The 17,801-nt window shown below is 58.1% G+C and overlaps 4 protein-coding genes and 1 long non-coding RNA gene across 7 annotated transcripts; 3 read left to right on the top strand and 2 right to left on the bottom strand.

Annotated features, from left to right (window-relative positions):
* Nucleotides 1-245: 245 nt before the first annotated feature.
* FBXW9 (F-box and WD repeat domain containing 9) lies at nucleotides 246-6,026 on the top strand. Of its 2 annotated transcripts, XM_027084882.1 has the most exons (10): nucleotides 249-763; nucleotides 1,924-2,063; nucleotides 2,142-2,270; nucleotides 3,656-3,768; nucleotides 3,854-3,945; nucleotides 4,849-4,997; nucleotides 5,086-5,199; nucleotides 5,330-5,419; nucleotides 5,507-5,572; nucleotides 5,646-6,026. In XM_027084882.1, the coding sequence occupies exons 1-10, from the start codon at nucleotides 355-357 to the stop codon at nucleotides 5,718-5,720; spliced, it is 1,377 nt and encodes a 458-aa protein (XP_026940683.1). In that variant the 5' UTR covers nucleotides 249-354; the 3' UTR covers nucleotides 5,721-6,026. The 2 variants fall into 2 exon arrangements, with proteins under 2 accessions (XP_026940682.1, XP_026940683.1); XM_027084881.1 differs by having other exon boundaries at nucleotides 246-763; nucleotides 5,507-6,026.
* Nucleotides 6,027-6,655: 629 nt separating this feature from the next.
* On the bottom strand, nucleotides 6,656-9,853 carry GNG14 (G protein subunit gamma 14). Its single transcript, XM_027084898.1, is given in 3 exon segments — nucleotides 6,656-6,823; nucleotides 6,826-7,012; nucleotides 9,631-9,853. Coding segments are annotated over 3 exon segments (387 nt in total). The 5' UTR covers nucleotides 9,715-9,853; the 3' UTR covers nucleotides 6,656-6,707.
* Nucleotides 9,854-10,025: 172 nt separating this feature from the next.
* Nucleotides 10,026-13,807, top strand: DHPS (deoxyhypusine synthase). The gene is made up of 9 exons (XM_027084883.1): nucleotides 10,026-10,361; nucleotides 10,933-11,097; nucleotides 11,314-11,435; nucleotides 11,518-11,614; nucleotides 11,706-11,792; nucleotides 12,227-12,332; nucleotides 12,410-12,513; nucleotides 13,376-13,501; nucleotides 13,586-13,807. The coding sequence occupies exons 1-9, from the start codon at nucleotides 10,155-10,157 to the stop codon at nucleotides 13,679-13,681; spliced, it is 1,110 nt and encodes a 369-aa protein (XP_026940684.1). The 5' UTR covers nucleotides 10,026-10,154; the 3' UTR covers nucleotides 13,682-13,807.
* On the bottom strand, nucleotides 13,692-17,795 carry WDR83 (WD repeat domain 83). Of its 2 annotated transcripts, XM_027084892.1 has the most exons (9): nucleotides 17,434-17,785; nucleotides 17,230-17,350; nucleotides 17,042-17,147; nucleotides 16,727-16,775; nucleotides 16,517-16,643; nucleotides 15,471-15,538; nucleotides 15,266-15,374; nucleotides 15,073-15,187; nucleotides 13,693-13,996 (listed from the first exon to the last, which is right to left on the bottom strand). In XM_027084892.1, exons 1-9 carry the CDS (start codon nucleotides 17,534-17,536, stop codon nucleotides 13,847-13,849), a joined length of 948 nt encoding a protein of 315 aa, XP_026940693.1. In that variant the 5' UTR covers nucleotides 17,537-17,785; the 3' UTR covers nucleotides 13,693-13,846. The 2 variants fall into 2 exon arrangements, with proteins under 2 accessions (XP_026940694.1, XP_026940693.1); XM_027084893.1 differs by lacking the exon at nucleotides 17,042-17,147 and having other exon boundaries at nucleotides 13,692-13,996; nucleotides 17,247-17,350; nucleotides 17,434-17,795.
* On the top strand, nucleotides 15,077-16,371 carry LOC113608503 (uncharacterized). Its single transcript, XR_003428346.1, has 3 exons — nucleotides 15,077-15,193; nucleotides 15,277-15,364; nucleotides 15,508-16,371. It is a non-coding gene; the product is annotated as an uncharacterized LOC113608503 (long non-coding RNA).
* Nucleotides 17,796-17,801: the final 6 nt, after the last annotated feature.

Here is a 17,801-nt window from a genome sequence, read left to right as displayed (position 1 = left end):
AGGGGTTTTCTATCTGTAAGGTCAGTGTCACCTGTGAGAAGTGCCTTCGACAGGGCCGTGTTTTTCAAACTAGAGTCCGCTGGCCCTCTGCATCAGCACCATCAGAGATGCTAGTTTAAAAAACGCAGGAACCAGGAATCTGCATTTTCCAGCTCGGGGCCGACGCGGCTGAAGAACGAGACCCTTCCAGTGAGCTGGCTTTCAGTCTGCGGGCAGTTTCCCCACGACCCGTTCGCTTCCGGTTGGCGCCCTAACGTCATCAGGCAGCGCCGGAAGTACCCTTGCGCTGCCTAGGAGACAGGACGCGGGCTCGGCTGCTGACAGGGCCGGGCCGGCCGCGCCCACCCGGTCGCCATGGAGCTGCCTCCAGGGCCGCGCGATGATCCCTGCGCCTGGGACGATGACTCGGAGCCGGAGCCGGAGCCTGACCCCGACGCACAGGCCGAGGCTTACGTGGCCCGCGTGCTCAGTCCTCCGAAATTCGGGCTGGCGCCCCCGCGCGCCCCTCCGCTGCCTGCGCCCGCTGTGTCCCTTGGCGCTCTGGAGCCGCGGGCCGCGTCCAAGGGCCCGGCGGTGGCGGTTCCGGGCCTGCTGAGCCTTCCTCCGGAGCTACTGCTCGAGATATGCGCCTACCTGGACGCGCGCCTCGTGCTCCACGTCCTGCCGCGCGTGTGCCACGCGCTGCGCGACCTCGTGCGTGACCATGTCACCTGGAGGCTACGCGCGCAGCGCCGCGTACGCGCGCCCTACCCAGTGGTGGAAGGTGCGCGCGCCCGGGGGCCAGGGTGGCCCGCCCAGGTCAAGCTTGAGGGGGGGGGAGGGTCCAGGGTGCTGTAAGTACAGTCACTGGAGCAGACTACCTGGCTGTCCTGGCTCAGCGGTGGCTGAGGTACTTACTGGTGGTACCAAAGCCCCTGACCTCTGGGTGGACTATGAGACAGATACTTGGGGTCCTGAGGCTGTGGAAATCTACTTGGGTAGCTGGGGTCCCTGAACTCGGAATCCAGCGATCCTCAGGCTTGGGGTTGACACAGGGACTTGAAGTCTTAGGCTGTCAGAATCTCCTTGGGGCTCAGAGTAAGCCCAAGAATCCCCAGGTTCTGGGTCTAGGTGCTAAGGCAGTAACTGGTGATGCCAAATCCCCTTACCTCTAGAGTCTTGGCCTAGGTGAGGGTGCGGCAGGACTCAGGTCCAGAGCCTGCAACCCTTGAACTTATTAAGCTAGGGTTTAGAGGTTGGGATCCCTGATATTAGCAATCACAGACCCTCGAGTCCAGGTTCTAACCTGGGATCTTAGGCAGGGGCTGGTGGTAATTTCTCCGGCCTCCAAGGTCTTTGGTCCCTAGAGGATAAGGCAGCTTGGTGATCTTGAATTGATGGGACTTTACTGAACAGCTTGATAAAACATAGATGTTTGGTTGGGTCAAGGGCTTGGATTCTGCATCTTGACAAAGCTCCCAGGTTTGGGATGCTGGTTTGGGAAACACTTCCATGGGTCCGGTTCAGATGGCCGAGGCAGGAAGTGTTAGTTATGAAGTCCTAGCTCTTGTGCCCAGCCTGAGGGTTGGGAGGGCTGAGGTTGGACCTTAGCCAGGGGTGAGGCAGGGCCTTAACGTCCTGAGGCTGCTATCCCCCAAACTTGGGTTGGGGGATGAGGCCCGGGAAGGTGATCCTGAGGCTCCAGTTACCCAATTTCTGGAAACTGGGTAAGGAGCAATCCTAGACCTGCTTGGCAGGTGCGTGGGCTGGTGGTCCCAAAGCTAGAGCCTCGGCCTCCTTGGGTGGGGTAAGGGATCCAGGTGGGTTCTCTCCAAGTCTGGTTCAGGTTGTGCTCCCCGGAAGCCAGCGCAGTGAGCTTGGACAGCTGGTGTGGGTGGTGGCAGGGTTCCTGCCCACTGGGGACCCTGCTTTTGCGTCCCACAGAGGAGGACTTTGACTGGCCAGCAGCCTGCATTGAGCTGGAGCAGCACCTGTCGCGCTGGGCAGAGGATGGGCGCAGGACTGAGTACTTCTGCCTGGCCGATGGGCACTTTGCTTCCATTGACTCAGTGCTGCTGCTCCAGGTGAGACGGGGGTCGGTGGAAGGCCAGGCAGTGGTGGGCCAGGGTGACCCCAACAACATCACCTCACTCCTCTCCCAGGGTGGGACACTCTGCCTGTCAGGCTCCCGAGATCGCAATGTCAACCTGTGGGACCTGCAACAGCTGGGGGTGGAGCCCAGCCGGGTTCTGGTCAAGGCCCTGGGCACCCAGAAGAACAGCACTCACAAGGTGAGGGGGTAGGAGGCCAAGCAGAGGTAGGAGGCGTGCGGCCTGGGTAGGGTACCGTGGCTAAGGGCACAGGTTTTGGCACCAGACCTCACAGATTTAAATCTTGCTCTGCTATTGTCAGTGTGACTTTAAGTGAGATGTATGACTTATCTGGGCCTTAGTTTCTGCTTCTGTCCAGAGGTCAATTAGGATGAGGACGAATGAAATGAATATGCATTAAGAGCGTTGCTCAGGCTCATATACAGTAGGTGCTTAGGAGGTGTCAGGTATACCTTGAGTGGCCCCAGGTAGGGCAGTTATGAGGCCACCCCTGGGGATCAGACAGCTCTGAGCCTGACTGTCATCTCATGAGAGGTGGTCATGGAGGGGCACGTCCACCAGCCATTGAGGTGGTCTAGGCTGGTGGCCAAGAGCTTGGTCTCGGAGCCAGGCTGCTGGGTTCAAATCCCCACTCTGCTACTTCCTGGCTGTGTGACCTTGGGTGAGGGACTCAACCTCTCTGTGCACCAGTTTCATTATCTGTGGAACGGGACACATCATAGTACTATCCTCAGAGGGTTTGGTGACGAATGAGTCAGTGGGGAGCTAGCTGCGTTCTGTGCATTTTAGCTCCTGACACAGGGACTTTTTTTTTTTTTTTTTTGCGGTACGCGGGCCTCTCACCGCTGCGGCCTCTCCCGTCACGGAGCACAGGCTCCGGACGCGCAGGCCCAGCAGCCATGGCTCAGGGGCCTAGCCGCTCCACAGCATGTGGGATCTTCCCGGACCGGAGCATGAACCCGTGTCCCCTGCATCGGCAGGCGGACTCTCAACCACTGCGCCACCAGGGAAGCCCACACAGGGACTTTTTTTAATGCTCATTTTCCCAATGAAGAAACTGAGGGATGGTACTTCATTCACCCAGGTCATGGAGTAGAGGCCCCATTCTTTTTTTTTTCCCCCATACCAAGCAGCTTGCGGGATATTAGTTCCCTGACCAGGGATTGAACCCGGGCCACAACAACGAAAGCCCAGAATCCTAAACACTAGGCCACCAGGGAACTCCCTGGAGGTCCCATTTCTGTGTGTGCCACGTGGCTTGTGGGATCTTGGTTCCCTGACCAGGGATAGAACCTGGGCCTTTGGCAGTGAGAGCTCGGAGTCCTAACCACTGGACTGCCAGGAAATTCCCATGGAGGCCCCATTCTTAGTCACACTGTCATGTGGCCTCAAGCCACTGCTGCAGCTGAGGCTCTGCAGAACTTGATTTAGGAATATTATTAGGTTGGGGTGCGCATGTCCTGGGCTCTGAGGTCAGACCCACAGACCTAGGCTCTAATCTCTACTCAGTGCTGACTCACTGGGTTCCGTGAAATGGGGAAGATCATACTGGTCTGGTCCCACAGGGCTGGGTGTGGTCACTGGCGGCGCTGGACCACCGAGTGTGCTCTGGTTCCTGGGACAGCACCGTGAAGCTCTGGGACATGGCGGCTGATGGGCAGCAGTTTGGCGAGATAAAGTGTGAGGGGTCCTGGGCAGGGGGGCCTGGGTGGGCAGGGGTCTGTCTGGCCACAGCCCCAGCCCTGCGGTCTGTGTGTCCCCAGGGCCAAGGCGGCTGTGCTGTGCCTGTCCTACCGGCCTGATATCCTGGTGACTGGCACCTATGACAAGAAGGTGACCGTCTACGACCCCAGAGGTGGGCTGGGGACCCTGAAGCCTAGGTGGGAGAGCAGGGCTGCCTGGTGTCTCCAGGGTCATCCTGGGGAAGGAGACACTTGGGCCTCACAGTCTAACTGGGGTGACAGTCACATAACGAGAGGCTGACCACTCAGAGTGGCCTGTGTTGTGCTGGGGGCCACAAAGGTGACAGGTGGGGGTGGGTATTGGGGGCAGAGGAAGCCCCGCCTCCACGTGGGGTGGGGTCAAGTACTGGAGGGCTCCCAGAGGAGGGGCCTCTGAGCCTGAGTCCCGTAGGAGGCAGGACAGTCCTTGAGAATTCTGGCTCCCCCACCTCCTAGCTGAGTGACCCCAGTCAGGTTTGAACCTCAGTTTCCCCATTTGTCAAATCCAGATAATAATAACTCCAGCCGCCTAGGGCTAATGGGAGGAGATGACAATAAGAACTGTGGTAGATTAAATGTTTACATTAAAATGCCTAGAATGAACTTGGCCCAGCCCATAAGCCTTTTCCATTGTTTATTTATTTATTCATTCTCATTTTAATTGAAGGGCCCAGTGTAACTTTTCCAGGCAGAGCCAGAGCCGGGATGGGGTGGGGGCAAGTCTCAGGCTGACCTGCAGGAGGAGTGAAGCATTTTATGCTGGGACTTGGCTGAGGTCCATTCCGTACTGAGAGCAGATGGGACTGGAGGAAGGAGCGGGAATGGAGATGGGTTGGGGGGTGGTCTGGTGGTCCTGTGAGGCCTGGATCCAGCTGGGGTGGCAGAGGACCAACAGGGTTACCTGTGGGATGGGGGTTGGGGGAGCAGACAGAGTAGTATTTTGCCAGGAAGGATGGAGACCCAGGGTCCTGGGGCGGGCCAGGGGGCCTCCAAGGGGCTCTGATGTCCCCCTCCTCCCTGGCCCATCGCCCATGCAGTCGGCCCGGCCCTGCTGAAGAGCCGGCGGCTGCACTCAAGCGCGGTGCTGGCGCTGCTGGCGGACGACCGGCACATCATTTCAGGCAGCGAGGACCACACGCTGGTGGTGTTTGACCGCCGAGCCAACAGCGTCCTACAGCGGCTGCAGGTGGGTGCTCCCCAGGGGGCTGGAGGGACCAGGGCTGCGGCGGGGCCCGGACTGGCCTGAGCTGCTCCGTCCCGTGTCCCTCCCACAGCTGGACTCCTACCTGCTCTGCATGTCCTACCAGGAGCCTCAGCTCTGGGCCGGCGATAACCAGGGTCTGCTGCATGTCTTCGCCAACCGGGATGGCTGCTTCCAGCTCGTCAGGGTCTGCCAAGGCTCTTGCCCGCGCACGATCCGCCCTGGGCTGCCTCCCTACCTCTTAATCCCTGGGTGGCGGTGGGGGACTGGCCTTGGGAGAGCCACACCTGAGTGTCACCTGTCCCTCCCTTCCACAGTCCTTTGATGTGGGCCACAGGTCTCAGATCACAGGGATCAAACACTCCCTGGGGGCCTTGTACACCACGTCCACCGACAAGACCATCCGGGTGAGGCCCTGCGACAGTCCCCCCTCTCTACCCACCCTCACTTGCCAGGAGCACACCTCGTGACCTTTGCCCATTGCCCCTCACCAGGTGCACGTGCCCACAGACCCACCAAGGACCATCTGCACTCGAAGCCACCACAACGTGCTGAATGGGGTAAGGCCCTGTCCCATGCGCCCTGCCTGGCTGCTCAGAGCACCCCTGACTCCTCATGTCCCCGCCCTGGCAGATCTGCGCTGAGGGCAACCTGGTGGTGGCCGCCTCTGGGGGCCTGTCGCTGGAGGTCTGGAGGCTGCAGGCCTGAGCAGGCAGATGTGGATGTGGATCTGCCAGCTGGCAGGCTGGGCTGGGGCCTCCGTTCTCAGGGGGGACCTTCCCCCACGCTGGTGCTGCCTTTGCCCCGCCCCCACAGGACTAGGGCACAAGGAGTCCTGGCCATGGTGGGTGGGTGGGTGGGGTCCCTGGGCTGGGCCCCATGCCAGGGGAGGTGAGGTTTGTGTTTCGGCCAACCCAGGGGGCTGCTCCCCACCCTCGGGCCCTTGTTTTTGTTATGATTTGGATGCCTGCTCTCCCTGGAGAGCAAAGGAGAAATAAAGCTGATGTACTGGTGCTCCGGCCTGGACTGTGAGCTTGGTGTCACCTGAGGGATCCGCCCGAGGCTGCTTGGCGCTGGGATGCCAGGGATGTGTGTGTGTCTGTGAGTTGGTGTATGAAAGCCTCAGCGACAGCCACTGCTGTGTGTGTGTGTGTGTGTGTGTGTGTGTGTGTGTGGGGTGCATTTCAGGGATCACGTGCGTCTGAGTGTCCCTGGGGAGGCCGGTCTGGCTGTGTGTGTTGTTATAGTATTCCTGTCTGTGTATGTCTGTGTGGAAGAGGGAGGCCCTTGAGAACGTGGCACCTGTACGATGGCACCTGTGTGTGTGTGTGTGTGCGCCATGTGGGCGTGTATGTGTGTGGCACGCGCTGGCATGTAGATTGGGACTCTAATCCCGGGTGTGTTTGTGCAGTGGGACAGGGGATCTGCTAATGCTACCCCATAGGCTGGAGGGTGGGTAGCAGGTAGGGGTGAGGGAGGGGTGTGCTTCTCTGTCCAGGGTCCAGGGTGTGTGTGGGCCCCTGTGGCCATGACCCTGGAGTGGGCGGGGAGGGAGGCTGGGCCAGTTGCACACCACACTGGTCCCTGCAAGCCCGAAGTCCCCCTTCGCCCCCCATCGCAACCTGGCCAAGCCATGCCCTAAGGAGCATTCACTTCATGTTTATTAAGGCCCTCTGGGTGGTCCAGGCTACAGGGTCATAGGATGGTGCAGGGCTTCTTCTCCTTGAAGGGGTTGGTGGCAGCTGGGATGCCCACGAGGAAAGGGTCACTCTCGGCCTGCTCCGTGCAGAACTGCAGCAGGTCAGCGGCCGCCTTGGATACCTGCAGGCCAGCCCGGTTAGCCAGACCTGGGCTGGGCTGTCCACCTGCCCCCTTGCTCAGATGCACCCGCCTTGCCCTGGCCTCACCTTTACACGGTTGATGCCCACCTCCATCTGCAGCTGCTCTACGGCCCAGCAGGCCTGCCCCATGTCGCTGCCAGTGGTCACCTTGCCGGGCATCTGGGGGAGTCGTGAGCAGAGCCACAGACAGCAGGCTGAACCCCAAACCCTGAGCTCCCACACATCCTCCTGTGTCCCCTGGGGACTGAGGGATGGGATTGGCTGCTCCCCAACCCCTGTCAGGGCCACATACCTCAGCTGAGGACTCCGGCTGACTCCTGGCTGCTCAGTCCTCCTCCTGCAGCCCCGCTCTGGCTCCCGCCCCCACCACCCTGGCCTCTCCAACCCCCTCCTCTCCCTCCCCAACCCCTGCAGAGACTTTGAAGCCAGGACACTCATGGAGTGTAATGTCACCAGCGGCAGCAGTAGCTGCTGAGGCTGAGGGGGGGGGGGTCCCTGCTCCAAGAGGCCCAGTGGCTGCCCTGGTGTCATGTGTCACCTTGGCTGGGGGAGTGTAGGGGCCCTGGGCTCTCACTGACCTGTTTGATGCCCTGCTAACTGGCCCCTACAGACCTTCTTTGCCAGGCTCCGGCCCTACTCCGATGGGCGGAGGTGCAAAGTGTAACCTGGTTCAGGTGCAGCCCCGTCTCTCCTCTCTCCAACTGCACTCATGGCCCAGGGATCCACAGATGACTCAATCCACTCACTCATGCTGATGGCTTCCCCTGCCTCATCCCAGCCCCTTCCCTGACCTCAGACCCACCTGAGGACCCTCCTCCCTCCTCGGTCCATCACACCCATCTCTCTGTTGTCCCCCACCTAACTTGGCCAAAGCTGGACTCTGGATCATCTTCCCCCGAAACCTCCAGCCCCCAAATTCACCACCATCCATCCAACTTCTCTGGCTCAAATCTTTACCTCCTTCATTCCTTTCTTCCAGTATTCCCATATTTGATCCTTCCTCAAGAGCCATCAGATCAACTTTCTTTTGTTTTAATTAATTGTTTTTAATCGGCTGTAGTTGATTTACAATGTTGTGTTAGTTTCTGCTGTACAGCAAAGTGAGTCAGTTATACATACACATATATCCACTCTTTTTAAGATTCTATTCCCATATAGGTCATTACAGAGTACTGAATAGGGTTCCCTGTGCTATTCACAGATCAACTTCCAAGTTGTCAAACTGGTCACTTCTCTCCACCCTGTTGGTAGCATCCGGGTCCTGGTGCCCCCAGCTCAGTGTGCCTGGACCAGCGCAGTTGCCTGGTTTCCCCTGCCCTGCACAGCCCCGACCCCGTTCTCCTCAAGTCAGCCAGTGGGATCTGTTAAATAAATCACACTACAACACGAATGTACCTTGAGGACATTATGCTAAGTGAAATAAGCCAGTCACAAAATGACAGATAATGTATGATTCCACTTATGTGAGGTCCCTAGAGTAGCCAAATCCATAGCGACAGAAAGCAGAATGGGGGTTGCTGGGGGCTGAGGAGAGAGAGGGAATGGGGAGTTAGTGTTTGATGGGTAAGTTCTGAAGATGAATGGTGGTGACGGTTGAACAACAATGTGAATGTACTTAATGCTTCTGAACAATGCACTTAAAAATGGTTACAATGGTGAATTTTATGTGTATTTTACCACAATTTTAAAAATTGGAGAAAAATAGGGCTTCCCTGGTGGCGCAGTGGTTAAGAATCCACCTGCCAATGCAGGGGACACAGGTTTGATCCCTGGTCCAGGGATCTGGATCCATGTGCTGCGGAGCGACTAAGCCCATGCGCCCCAACTACCGAGCCTGCGCTCTAGAGCCCGCGAGCCACAGCTACTTAAGGCCACAGGCCTAGAGCCCATGCTCCACAACAAGAGAAGCCACCGCAGTGAGAAGCCCACGCACTGCAGCCAAGAGTAGCCCCCGCTCGCCGCAACTAGAGAAAGCCTATGTGCAGCAACGAAGACCCAATGCAGCCAAAAATAAATAAATAAATAACAAAGAAAAGCACCTATTTTGTAGGTAGAATTTGGCAGACGTGTGGAGGGATGGATGTGGGGTGTGAAAAAGGGGAAACATCAGGCTCAACTCCCCAGTTTTCAGCCTACTAGATGAGTGGAAGGTAGGGCTGTTTGCAGAGATGTGGCAGACTGCAGGAAGATCAGGGTTAGGTGGTGAGGGAACTGAGGCCAGGAGTTTGAGATCCAAGTGGGGGCTGTCAAGGAGGATGTTCTGTTCCTCTAATTAAATAGGCTCCTTTTTAACCTCAGGGCCTTTGCACTGGCTGTTCTCTCTCCCAGTGGGAATGCCCCCTCCCAGATCTTCACATATGGGGCCTCTTCTGACCTTGGCTGAAATATCACCTCCTTGGCATCCTTCCCCAACCACCTCTCCCTCCAAATAAAACCACCAACTCTTCCACCCACCCCCAACCCCATGGACTCTCACATCAGCCCGTTTAATTCTACATAGCACTTACCACTGTTGTTACCCTTCTAGCTCCCCAAACTGTGGGCTCCAGAAGGGCAGGGTCTGCATTTTGTTCACTGATAAATATGCAGCACCCAGCACAAAGCCCAGTGTATAGTGTAGACTCCATAAACTGCAGAGTGAGAGTGATTAAAGAGGTCTGGACCAGACCCTATGCATGGTTTGGAGGACCCATGAGATACAGACACCACCCTCCAGGAGCTCAGTCTTGCTGGAGGGAAATAGATGTCAGCCCTGGATCTCAGAGGAGGTCTCTTACCCAGAAAAAGGTCAGGGAAGGCTTCCCAGAGGAGGTGACAGCTGCAGCTGCCAGGGGAAGGAAGACCAGAAGGTTACGCAGCATGTGGAGGCTCTGGAGACTTGCAAGACACGAACAGGGATCACCATCCCATTTGACGAGAGACGCTCAGCGGCAGAAACTATCTGATACTTCCCGGTGATTCGAATTCTGTCCAAGGGCGACGTCTAAGAAGCCATCCTCTCTCTCTGAGAGGACAGAAACGAATGCGCAAGCGCCACGCAACGCGGTGGGTCTCCAGCGGGGTCCTCATTCATCTGAGACTGAGAACACGAGAAACAGGAAATAATGGCTCCTTGAGGCTTCCGTACTACGGAATACACAAGCAAAGAAGGCGGCATCCTGGGTTCCGGGCGTCGGCGGTTCATGTGACATGCACAACTTCCGGCCCTCCGCAGGTTGTGCGTGCTGGGGCTTAGAGGTGTTCGAGGCCGCCGGAGGCCTGGCCTGGGGCGGCTCTGATTTGACAGTGCGGCCGCAGGAGCATGGAGGGTCCCCTGGAGAGGGAGGCGCCCGCGGCGGCGCTGGCCGCCGTGTTGAAGCACAGCTCGGCACTGCCGTCCGAGAGCGCCCAGGTCCGGGGCTACGACTTCGACCGTGGCGTGAACTACCGCGCGCTGCTGGAGGCCTTCGGCACCACTGGTTTCCAGGCCACCAACTTCGGGCGCGCGGTGCAGCAAGTCAACGCCATGGTGAGGCCTGGGTGGGACTTCCTGGGTTGAGGGGGCGTGGCCTCCAGTAGCACTGTGGGGTACTTGGGGGCGGGACTTCCTTGGGAGGAGGTGTGTTTTTCGTCCGATAGTTGGAGAGAGACGGGGACCACCTCCTGGGCGCGAGTTTTTGTGCTGGGGAGTGGGTTGGGACTGATTCTAGGTAGGAGGCGCGTTATAGGCAACATGTGCAGGTATTCTGGAATGCGCGGAGTCTGGGGCCAGACCGCGCAGTTGAGGGAGGGATTGAAGGAGGAGCCTAAGGCAGGGCGGGACCTGAGGTTGGATTTGCTTTTCCCAGTGGGGAGAGGGTTCGGGACTGCAAAAGTGATTCCTGAAAAGAGGCAAAGCCTGAGTGTGTGACCTGAGACTTGGGCTGTGGAAAGGGCGGAGCCTGCACAGGGGCGTTCACTCCCTGGTTCCAGGTAGAAGTGGTCCCATATCCCTCAGTGGGCAGGGCCTGGGCGCGGAGTCTGTCTCTGAAACCCACCTGGGGTCCTTGGGCTGGAGTTTGGGGCCAGAGGTTAACTCGACCCTGCCCTTACACACCTAGATAGAGAAGAAACTAGAGCCGCTGGCTCAGGATGAAGACCAACATGCAGACCTGACCCAGAGCTGCCGCCCACTCACCGGCTGCACCATTTTTCTGGGCTACACATCCAACCTCATCAGTTCGGGCATCCGTGAGACCATCCGTTACCTCGTGCAGCACAACATGGTGGGGACCTGGTGGGGTTGTGGCCTTGGCCTCTCTGGGTCTTAATGGGCAATAAGATTACTGGTCATTGAAGTGAGATAGGGAACTATGGGTCAGTTTTGTTTTGCAGCAGAGCTCCCCACAAGGGTCACTGGATGAGAGTTGGGAGTTAGGAGTCCTGCGGTACGAAAGCAGGGCCTCCCTTCCTTGGCCAACCTCACTGCCTTGTGACTGCAGGTGGACGTCTTGGTGACCACGGCTGGGGGTGTGGAGGAGGATTTCATCAAGTGTCTGGCGCCCACATACCTGGGCGAGTTCAGCCTCAGGGGGAAGGAGCTACGTGAGAACGGAATCAACAGGTGGGGGGCCCTGAGTGGTGCTGGGTAGGGGAGCCAGGCTGAGGGTCCTGGACCCTGATGCCCACATGCCTCCTGTCCCCAGGATCGGAAACCTGCTGGTGCCCAATGACAATTACTGCAAGTTTGAGGACTGGCTGATGCCCATTTTGGACCAGATGGTGCTGGAGCAGAACACGGAGGTGAGGCTGGAGGAACCTGGGGCGGGGGGTGCGGGTGGCACGGTGGGTGTCAGGGGAGGTGCCGCTGGCTGAAGCTGATGTCTCCTCCTAGGGTGTGAAGTGGACGCCTTCCAAGATGATCGCCCGGCTTGGCAAGGAGATAAACAACCCAGAGTCAGTGTATTACTGGGCCCAGAAGGTGAGGGGCTGGGTGGGGGCAAAGTTGCCAGGCTTTGGCATGTGTTGTTTCATCTTTACAGCCACCTGGGGAGTTGGTACTATTCTTATTCCCACTCCTAGGAGAGGAACCTCAGAAACAGAGAGGTTAGGCAATTTGCCTGAGGTCCCACAGCTGTTGAGTGTGGTCCTTGTATTCTGGCTCTACTCCTAGACTACTGGGAAGCAGTTGGGGGCAGTGCTTAGCAGCCCCCATGGGGCCTGGTGTAGGGTCCCATGCTCCTCAGAGGCTATGGGGCCCAGCAATCAGAAAAACAAGAGCTACCATTCTTTATGTGCCAGGCACAAGTGAAGTTAAGCTCCCTGCCCAGAATCAGGCAAAGAGGAGGGAGTGCTCCCAGACTGCCCCTGCAGGGCTCTGAGCTCTAACCGCTCTCCTGCCTTGCTGTTTCCCAGAACCACATCCCTGTGTTGAGCCCGGCACTCACAGATGGCTCGCTGGGTGACATGATCTTCTTCCATTCCTATAAGAACCCAGGCCTGGTCCTGGACATCGTTGAAGGTAAGGTGCTGGGGCTCCAGAGGAGCGGGGGAGGAGGGCTGCCTGGGCCCGCGGCCTGACACAGCCCTCTTTCCCAGACCTCAGGCTCATCAACACACAGGCCATCTTCGCCAGGCGCACTGGGATGATCATCCTGGGCGGTGGCATGGTCAAGCACCACATTGCCAACGCCAACCTCATGGTGAGCAGGGATGGAGTGTGTGTGCTCCCTAGTAGGGGGTGGCACTCAGGCCCGTCATGCAGACAGGCCTGTGTACTAGGCCTATGCCATGTGCTGGGTAGACAGCTGTGGACTAGACAGGCCAAGATCCCTGCCCTCCTGGCACTGATGTTCTAGTGGGGGGAGATAGCAAACAGGTGACATGAGTATCAGGTGGTAGTAATTGCTATGGAGAAAAATAAGGAAGGATGACAAGATGGCAAGTGAAAGGGGTGCTGTTCATAAAAGGGAAAGCTTCCTGGGAAGTGTGACCTGCCAGCAGAGGTTTTTCAGGGGGTGGTCCCATGAGCCATGTGGTTGTCTTGGGGGGTGGGGGCGAGATAGAATTCCCAGCAGTGGAACCAGTCAGTGCAAAGGTTCTGAGGTGCCTGATGTAGGTCAAGGAACAGCTAGGAGGCTGGCGAAGGCGAGAGTGGGAGGAGGAGGTGAGGCAGGAGGTGACAGGCAGAAAGTGCAGGGCCTTGAGAGCCACTCAGGTGCTCTCAGGCGCTCTCTGGCTGCTCTGGGGGGAACAAATGAGGGGCCCAGGGTGGGGGTCATAGAGAGGGGAGAGGTAAGTTGGATTTGGAGGTCTTCTACAGAGCTGGTGGCAGATGTGGGAGGGCTCTTGCTACCTAGCAGGCGAGTCTGGAGCAACGCTGCCCACTGTCTGCCCAGCATCCCGTGACCCCTCACTCTGCCCAGATGTTGACGTGGGGCCCTTCCCTTGGAATGAGGGGCAGCCAAGGGCTTCCTTCATCTGGAACACGTCCCTCAGCCTCTAGCTACAGTGCCCTGCCTTGGAGTCTGTGTGGCTGACAGCCCACTCTGCCCCTCCCTACAGCGGAATGGGGCTGACTACGCTGTCTACATCAACACAGCCCAGGAATTTGATGGCTCTGACTCAGGCGCCCGGCCAGATGAAGCTGTCTCTTGGGGCAAGATCCGGGTGGACGCACAGCCTGTCAAGGTGAGGGCCGGCCAGCCAGCTGGGGCACAGGGTCTCCTGGGGTACGGCCTTGGGTCCCGTGGCTCACCTGAGTCCCCTCCACAGGTCTATGCTGATGCCTCCCTGGTCTTTCCGCTGCTCGTGGCTGAAACTTTTGCCCAGAAGGTAGATGCCTTCACGCCCGAGAAGAACGAGGACTGAACACTGGACGGTGCAGCCCCAGGGAGGCCTCACCACCTCCTCTATTTATTAGTTTGCAGACCCAGCTCCTCCCAACTCCTTGGTCAGCAGCATGTCTAGAATACATGGTCTCAGTGGTCCTCCTCAGGCTGTCTCTCTCTGTCCTTGGTCGTGGGTCCCCTGGCTTCAGCCTGTGCCATCCTCAGCCTTGTAGGTCTCTTCCCGCCAGCATTGGATGCTGCCCCCCATGGCGGTCAGCAGGCAGGGCTCCGTGGGGTGGTAGGCCAGCGACTGTACCACACTGGGACCTACAGGCAGGGCCAGCGCCAGGGCACCCTGTGGAGTGAGGGGGTTGGGAGTGTCACCAGTGTGTCTCCCTCCCCTCAGCCGCTTTCCCCCCCGCTCTCAGCCACATGCGTCTAAGTGCTTCCGAGACACTGTAAATTGAACCAGCCACAAACTGAGCCCCTCAGTCACTCCGTCCTTCTAGGTGCTCAGGTCAAACATCTTGAATCTTTCTCTTACATCTCACATCCCTGTCGGTAAATCCTCTTGGTTCTACCTTTAGACCATGCCCAGAGATTGCTGATTCTCTCCACCTTCACAGCCACTACCCTCCTCCATGGCCGGTCACATGTGGGTCCCAGCTTCCCTCCCCCTCTGCCGCCATCTGGGCTTCACCCGCCCACTTGATAGCCTCAATGCCCGCTCCCTTCATCACCCTGCAGGCACAGCTCAACAAACACAGTTCTTCAAGGAGGCCACCATTCCTCTTTCCACCTGGAAAGTGTCCCTTCATGTGCCCTCCCCTTCAGGGTGACTTCCGGTCTACAGGAACCTCAAGAAGTAGGCAGAACGTTGGCACCTTCTTAGTTCCCAGAGGGAGAGCTGGCCCCTGGACTCTCCAGGGCCCCCTGGTTCCCTCCATCCTCTTAGGAGGCTTACTTCTCTGGCCAAGCCCCAGCTCTGACCCCACTACGCCTGGCTGGTCAGTTCGCATCCTGACACCCCCAACAGGCTGAGACACATCAGGACAGGGCCCACAGGGCTTGGGGGCTGGATACCACAGGGATGCTCAGGGGTAGCTCAGATTTCCTGAAAACTATAGCCCTGTCTCCCCTGAGGTCAGATGCCACTATCCGCTCCTCCTACCCCAGGGTCAGTCCCAGTGGCCCTGCCTGACCTGGATTCTGCTACCGCCAGTGCCATCCAAAGTGCTTCTATCTCCTGACCAGTGTGTGTGTGCCACAACCCCGAGGCTTATCACATGCTGTGCCCTTTGCCAGGAATGTTCTCGCCTCATCCCCTCACTCACTCCTCCTTCCAGCCCCCAGTTCTAACAGCACTCCCTTATAAAGGCCTGGGAGTGACTCAGGTAAGGACCGGGCAGGCCCCCCGGTGCACAGGCTCACCTCCACCAGGTCCCAGAAGAACACCTTCCCGTCCTCGGAGCAGCTGACCACGTGCGTGTCGCGCTCGCTCAGGCAGCAGTCCAGCTTGTACTCCTGGTTCTTATGGCCCGTGTACCTGGGTGTGAGTGGCATCAGTGGGGGTTTGGGGCCTTACTGGGAGTGGGGGAGGGGGCCCACAGCCCTGAGAACTCACTCGCCCAGCAGCTCCCCTGTGTCCTTGTCTAGAAGCCGCAACGTGGAGTCCAGGCTGGACACCAGGGTGCACTGCCCGTCCCGGCTGAAGCAGGTGCAGGTGATGGGGCCTGGGGGAAAGGGAGGGGTGGGCAAGCAGGTCAGGCTGGGGTCTCCCGTGCTGCCCCCACCTTCCCTGCCTGCCTCACAGCCCCAGCCACACTCACTGCCCACGTAGTCTGAGAAGAGTTGCCCCATCCTCAGGTCATAGCGCCTTACCCGGCCATCTACGGAGCTGCAAGAGAGGATGGATCCAGCTGAAGCATCACAGGGGCCAGCAGGTCCAGGGCTCCAGCTTTGGTGTTCCTGTACCCTCTCACCTGGCCAGGGCCCTGAGAGCAAGGCTGGGTGCCTGCCCTTCCTGGGCACCCTTCACTGTCATGTCATGTTCAGGACTGGCCACAGAAAACATGCATTGAAGGGAATTCATGAGTGGAATTCTGAGGCACTGGCTTTGAGACTCAGCCCCAGGGGCCAATCAGGTCCCACTGCATCTGTTTCTGATTTATACTGAGCTCCTTCTCTGGGCTACACCCTGTGTGGGAGCTTGGGACACAGCTGCTACCAAGCCAGGAGCACTTGCTGCCAACGTGGAGCCTTGCTGACTGAGGGTAATCAGGTCCCCGAGGAGGTGACGTTTGAATTGGTACTTAAAGATGAGAAGGAGCCGGCCATATGCAGTCCAAGGGGGGATGTGTGGGAACTGGGTAGGCCACCACGCCATGCAGCCCAAATGCCCCCAGTGGTGGTATCGGCACTCCCTCAGGTTGTGGCAACATTTGGGCAGCCCTGCATGGGAATATTTTTTTTTTAATTGTCTCCTGCAGGTAGAACATCAACTCTATGTAAGTGGGGTTTTTCCTTGTTTTCCTATCTTTTCACTCCTGTATGCTCATTGACTGAAAACGTGACCTGCAGGTGGTGCTCAAACACACTCGGAATAAGTAGTAGAAGGGTAGCCCAGGCAGAGGAAGAGCAATTGCAAAAGTCGGTCCTGGGGTGGGAGCATGTGTGGCATATTTAACAGAAATGAGCCTGGGAATGAATAAAAACTGAGAGCACAACAGAGACCAGACCATGCAAGGCCTTGTGAGTGCAGTGAGGAGAGTAGATTTTTTTTTTTTTTTTTTGAGAGTAGATTTTAATCTAAGTACAGAGACAGCTATGATCCCCAGTGGCACCTGGGGAGGGGCAAGGTCCTGGTCCCACTCACCCTGCGAGGACCTCATGGTCTGACACCTTCACGCTGGATATGCCATCCTTGGCTTCGTCCAGCGTCTGTATGGGCTCAGGTCTCCGTGAGCGGCAGTCCCAGCAGCGGATGGTGGAATCGATAGAGCCTGTGAGGTCAGCATGAAAGTGGATCAGGTTTGGGGGGGCCGGGGCAGCCCCCTGCGCCCACCTGCCTAGGCCCCGGACTCACCAGACAGGATAACTGTGGCCTCTTCATTAAACTGCACTGTGTTCACCTTCTGCAAAACAGGAACAGCAGCTTAGAGAAGGCTGGACTTTGGATGGGGATAAAAGCAGGGTTCCCAGTGCAAGTTAAAGCAAGGGAAAAGGCTAGGGGTAGGGGAGGTGAAAGTTTTTGGAGGAACTGCAAGGACAGAGCTTGGTGAAGGCGGGGCCGTGGGTAAGGATCCTTGCGCTGTAATTGCGTGGGGAGGGGTGGGTGCCTGTCACCACCTACACGCAATTCCGGTCCTTTCTAACGAGGCCGTTTCTTGCTTGCACTCACCCCCGCGTGGCCCCGGAATTTGCGCACGACCTGCCCCGATGCCACATCCCACAGCACCACTGCCTTGTCCCCGCCGCCGGAGCAGAGACTGCTGTTGTCAAAGGAGCTAGAGAGCAAAGCAGGGAAGATCAGCGTCTACCTCTGACCCCGGCCTCAGCGCCTCGATCCCGCTCTGGCCCCCGGCTCACCCTGCCGCGTCCAGCACCTCGTAGCCGTGGCCGCTGTACGTCCGCAGTAGCGTCCCTCGCAGCGGGCTCCACAGCTTCAGGGTCTTGTCGCTGCCGCAAGTCAGACAGTAATTGCCATCCACTGGGGAACACCACGAGGGGGTTACTGGGCCGCCGACTTCAGAAGGCGGAGGTAGGACCCGGAATGACGATAAGGGTGCTCACCATTAAATCGCACGGCTCGCACCGCCCTCTGCCCGCAGTCCAACGTCTTCAACAGCTTCCGAGGCAGCTCCGGGGCCCGCGGTTTTGGCTCCGGGAAAGCCATTGCTCCGCCCTCCCTTCCTCACCACCGTACAGTAGCCTGCACCGGGGCTTTCTGCCCTGGGAACCCACGCTTTGGTGTAACCTTATTATTGTCCTCCATAGTCTACTGCCTATTTCTCACTTCCTGGTTCAACGTTTAGGCTTTTTGGAGAAAGCGCTGGAAACACTGAAGCTTGTTTCCAGCGTCTCGGTTTCTTTCCCCACGTCCTGTTTTCTTGCAACATTTTTGGCTTCTTCGAATTCTCTGTCCCCTGGATGGGGGGAGT

Source organism: Aethalodelphis obliquidens, unplaced genomic scaffold (assembly GCF_003676395.1).
Source record: "Aethalodelphis obliquidens isolate GAN/ISIS:26980383/991018 unplaced genomic scaffold, ASM367639v1 scaffold53, whole genome shotgun sequence".
NCBI lineage: Eukaryota > Metazoa > Chordata > Mammalia > Artiodactyla > Delphinidae > Aethalodelphis > Aethalodelphis obliquidens.
The sequence above is the reverse complement of the archived record's forward strand: the minus strand, read 5'-3'. Positions and strand labels throughout refer to the sequence as shown.

What these genes read in the sequence shown, in the direction of transcription:
- DHPS (XM_027084883.1), top strand. Translation starts at nt 10,155, where the DNA reads ATGGAGGGTCCCCTGGAGAGGGAGGCGCCCGCGGCGGCGCTGGCCGCC. An exon ending in CGTGAGAACGGAATCAACAG is followed by an intron (nt 11,436 to 11,517) that starts GTGGGGGGCCCT and finishes TCCTGTCCCCAG; the next exon opens with GATCGGAAACCTGCTGGTGC. An exon ending in TTGCCAACGCCAACCTCATG is followed by an intron (nt 12,514 to 13,375) that starts GTGAGCAGGGAT and finishes CCCTCCCTACAG; the next exon opens with CGGAATGGGGCTGACTACGC.
- WDR83 (XM_027084892.1), bottom strand. Translation starts at nt 17,536, where the DNA reads ATGGCTTTCCCGGAGCCAAAACCGCGGGCCCCGGAGCTGCCTCGGAAG. An exon ending in AATTCCGGGGCCACGCGGGG is followed by an intron (nt 16,776 to 17,041) that starts GTGAGTGCAAGC and finishes CCTGTTTTGCAG; the next exon opens with AAGGTGAACACAGTGCAGTT. An exon ending in ACAGGGGAGCTGCTGGGCGA is followed by an intron (nt 15,188 to 15,265) that starts GTGAGTTCTCAG and finishes ACTCACACCCAG; the next exon opens with GTACACGGGCCATAAGAACC.
- FBXW9 (XM_027084881.1), top strand. Translation starts at nt 355, where the DNA reads ATGGAGCTGCCTCCAGGGCCGCGCGATGATCCCTGCGCCTGGGACGAT. An exon ending in GCCCTACCCAGTGGTGGAAG is followed by an intron (nt 764 to 1,923) that starts GTGCGCGCGCCC and finishes TGCGTCCCACAG; the next exon opens with AGGAGGACTTTGACTGGCCA. An exon ending in CCACCGACAAGACCATCCGG is followed by an intron (nt 5,420 to 5,506) that starts GTGAGGCCCTGC and finishes GCCCCTCACCAG; the next exon opens with GTGCACGTGCCCACAGACCC.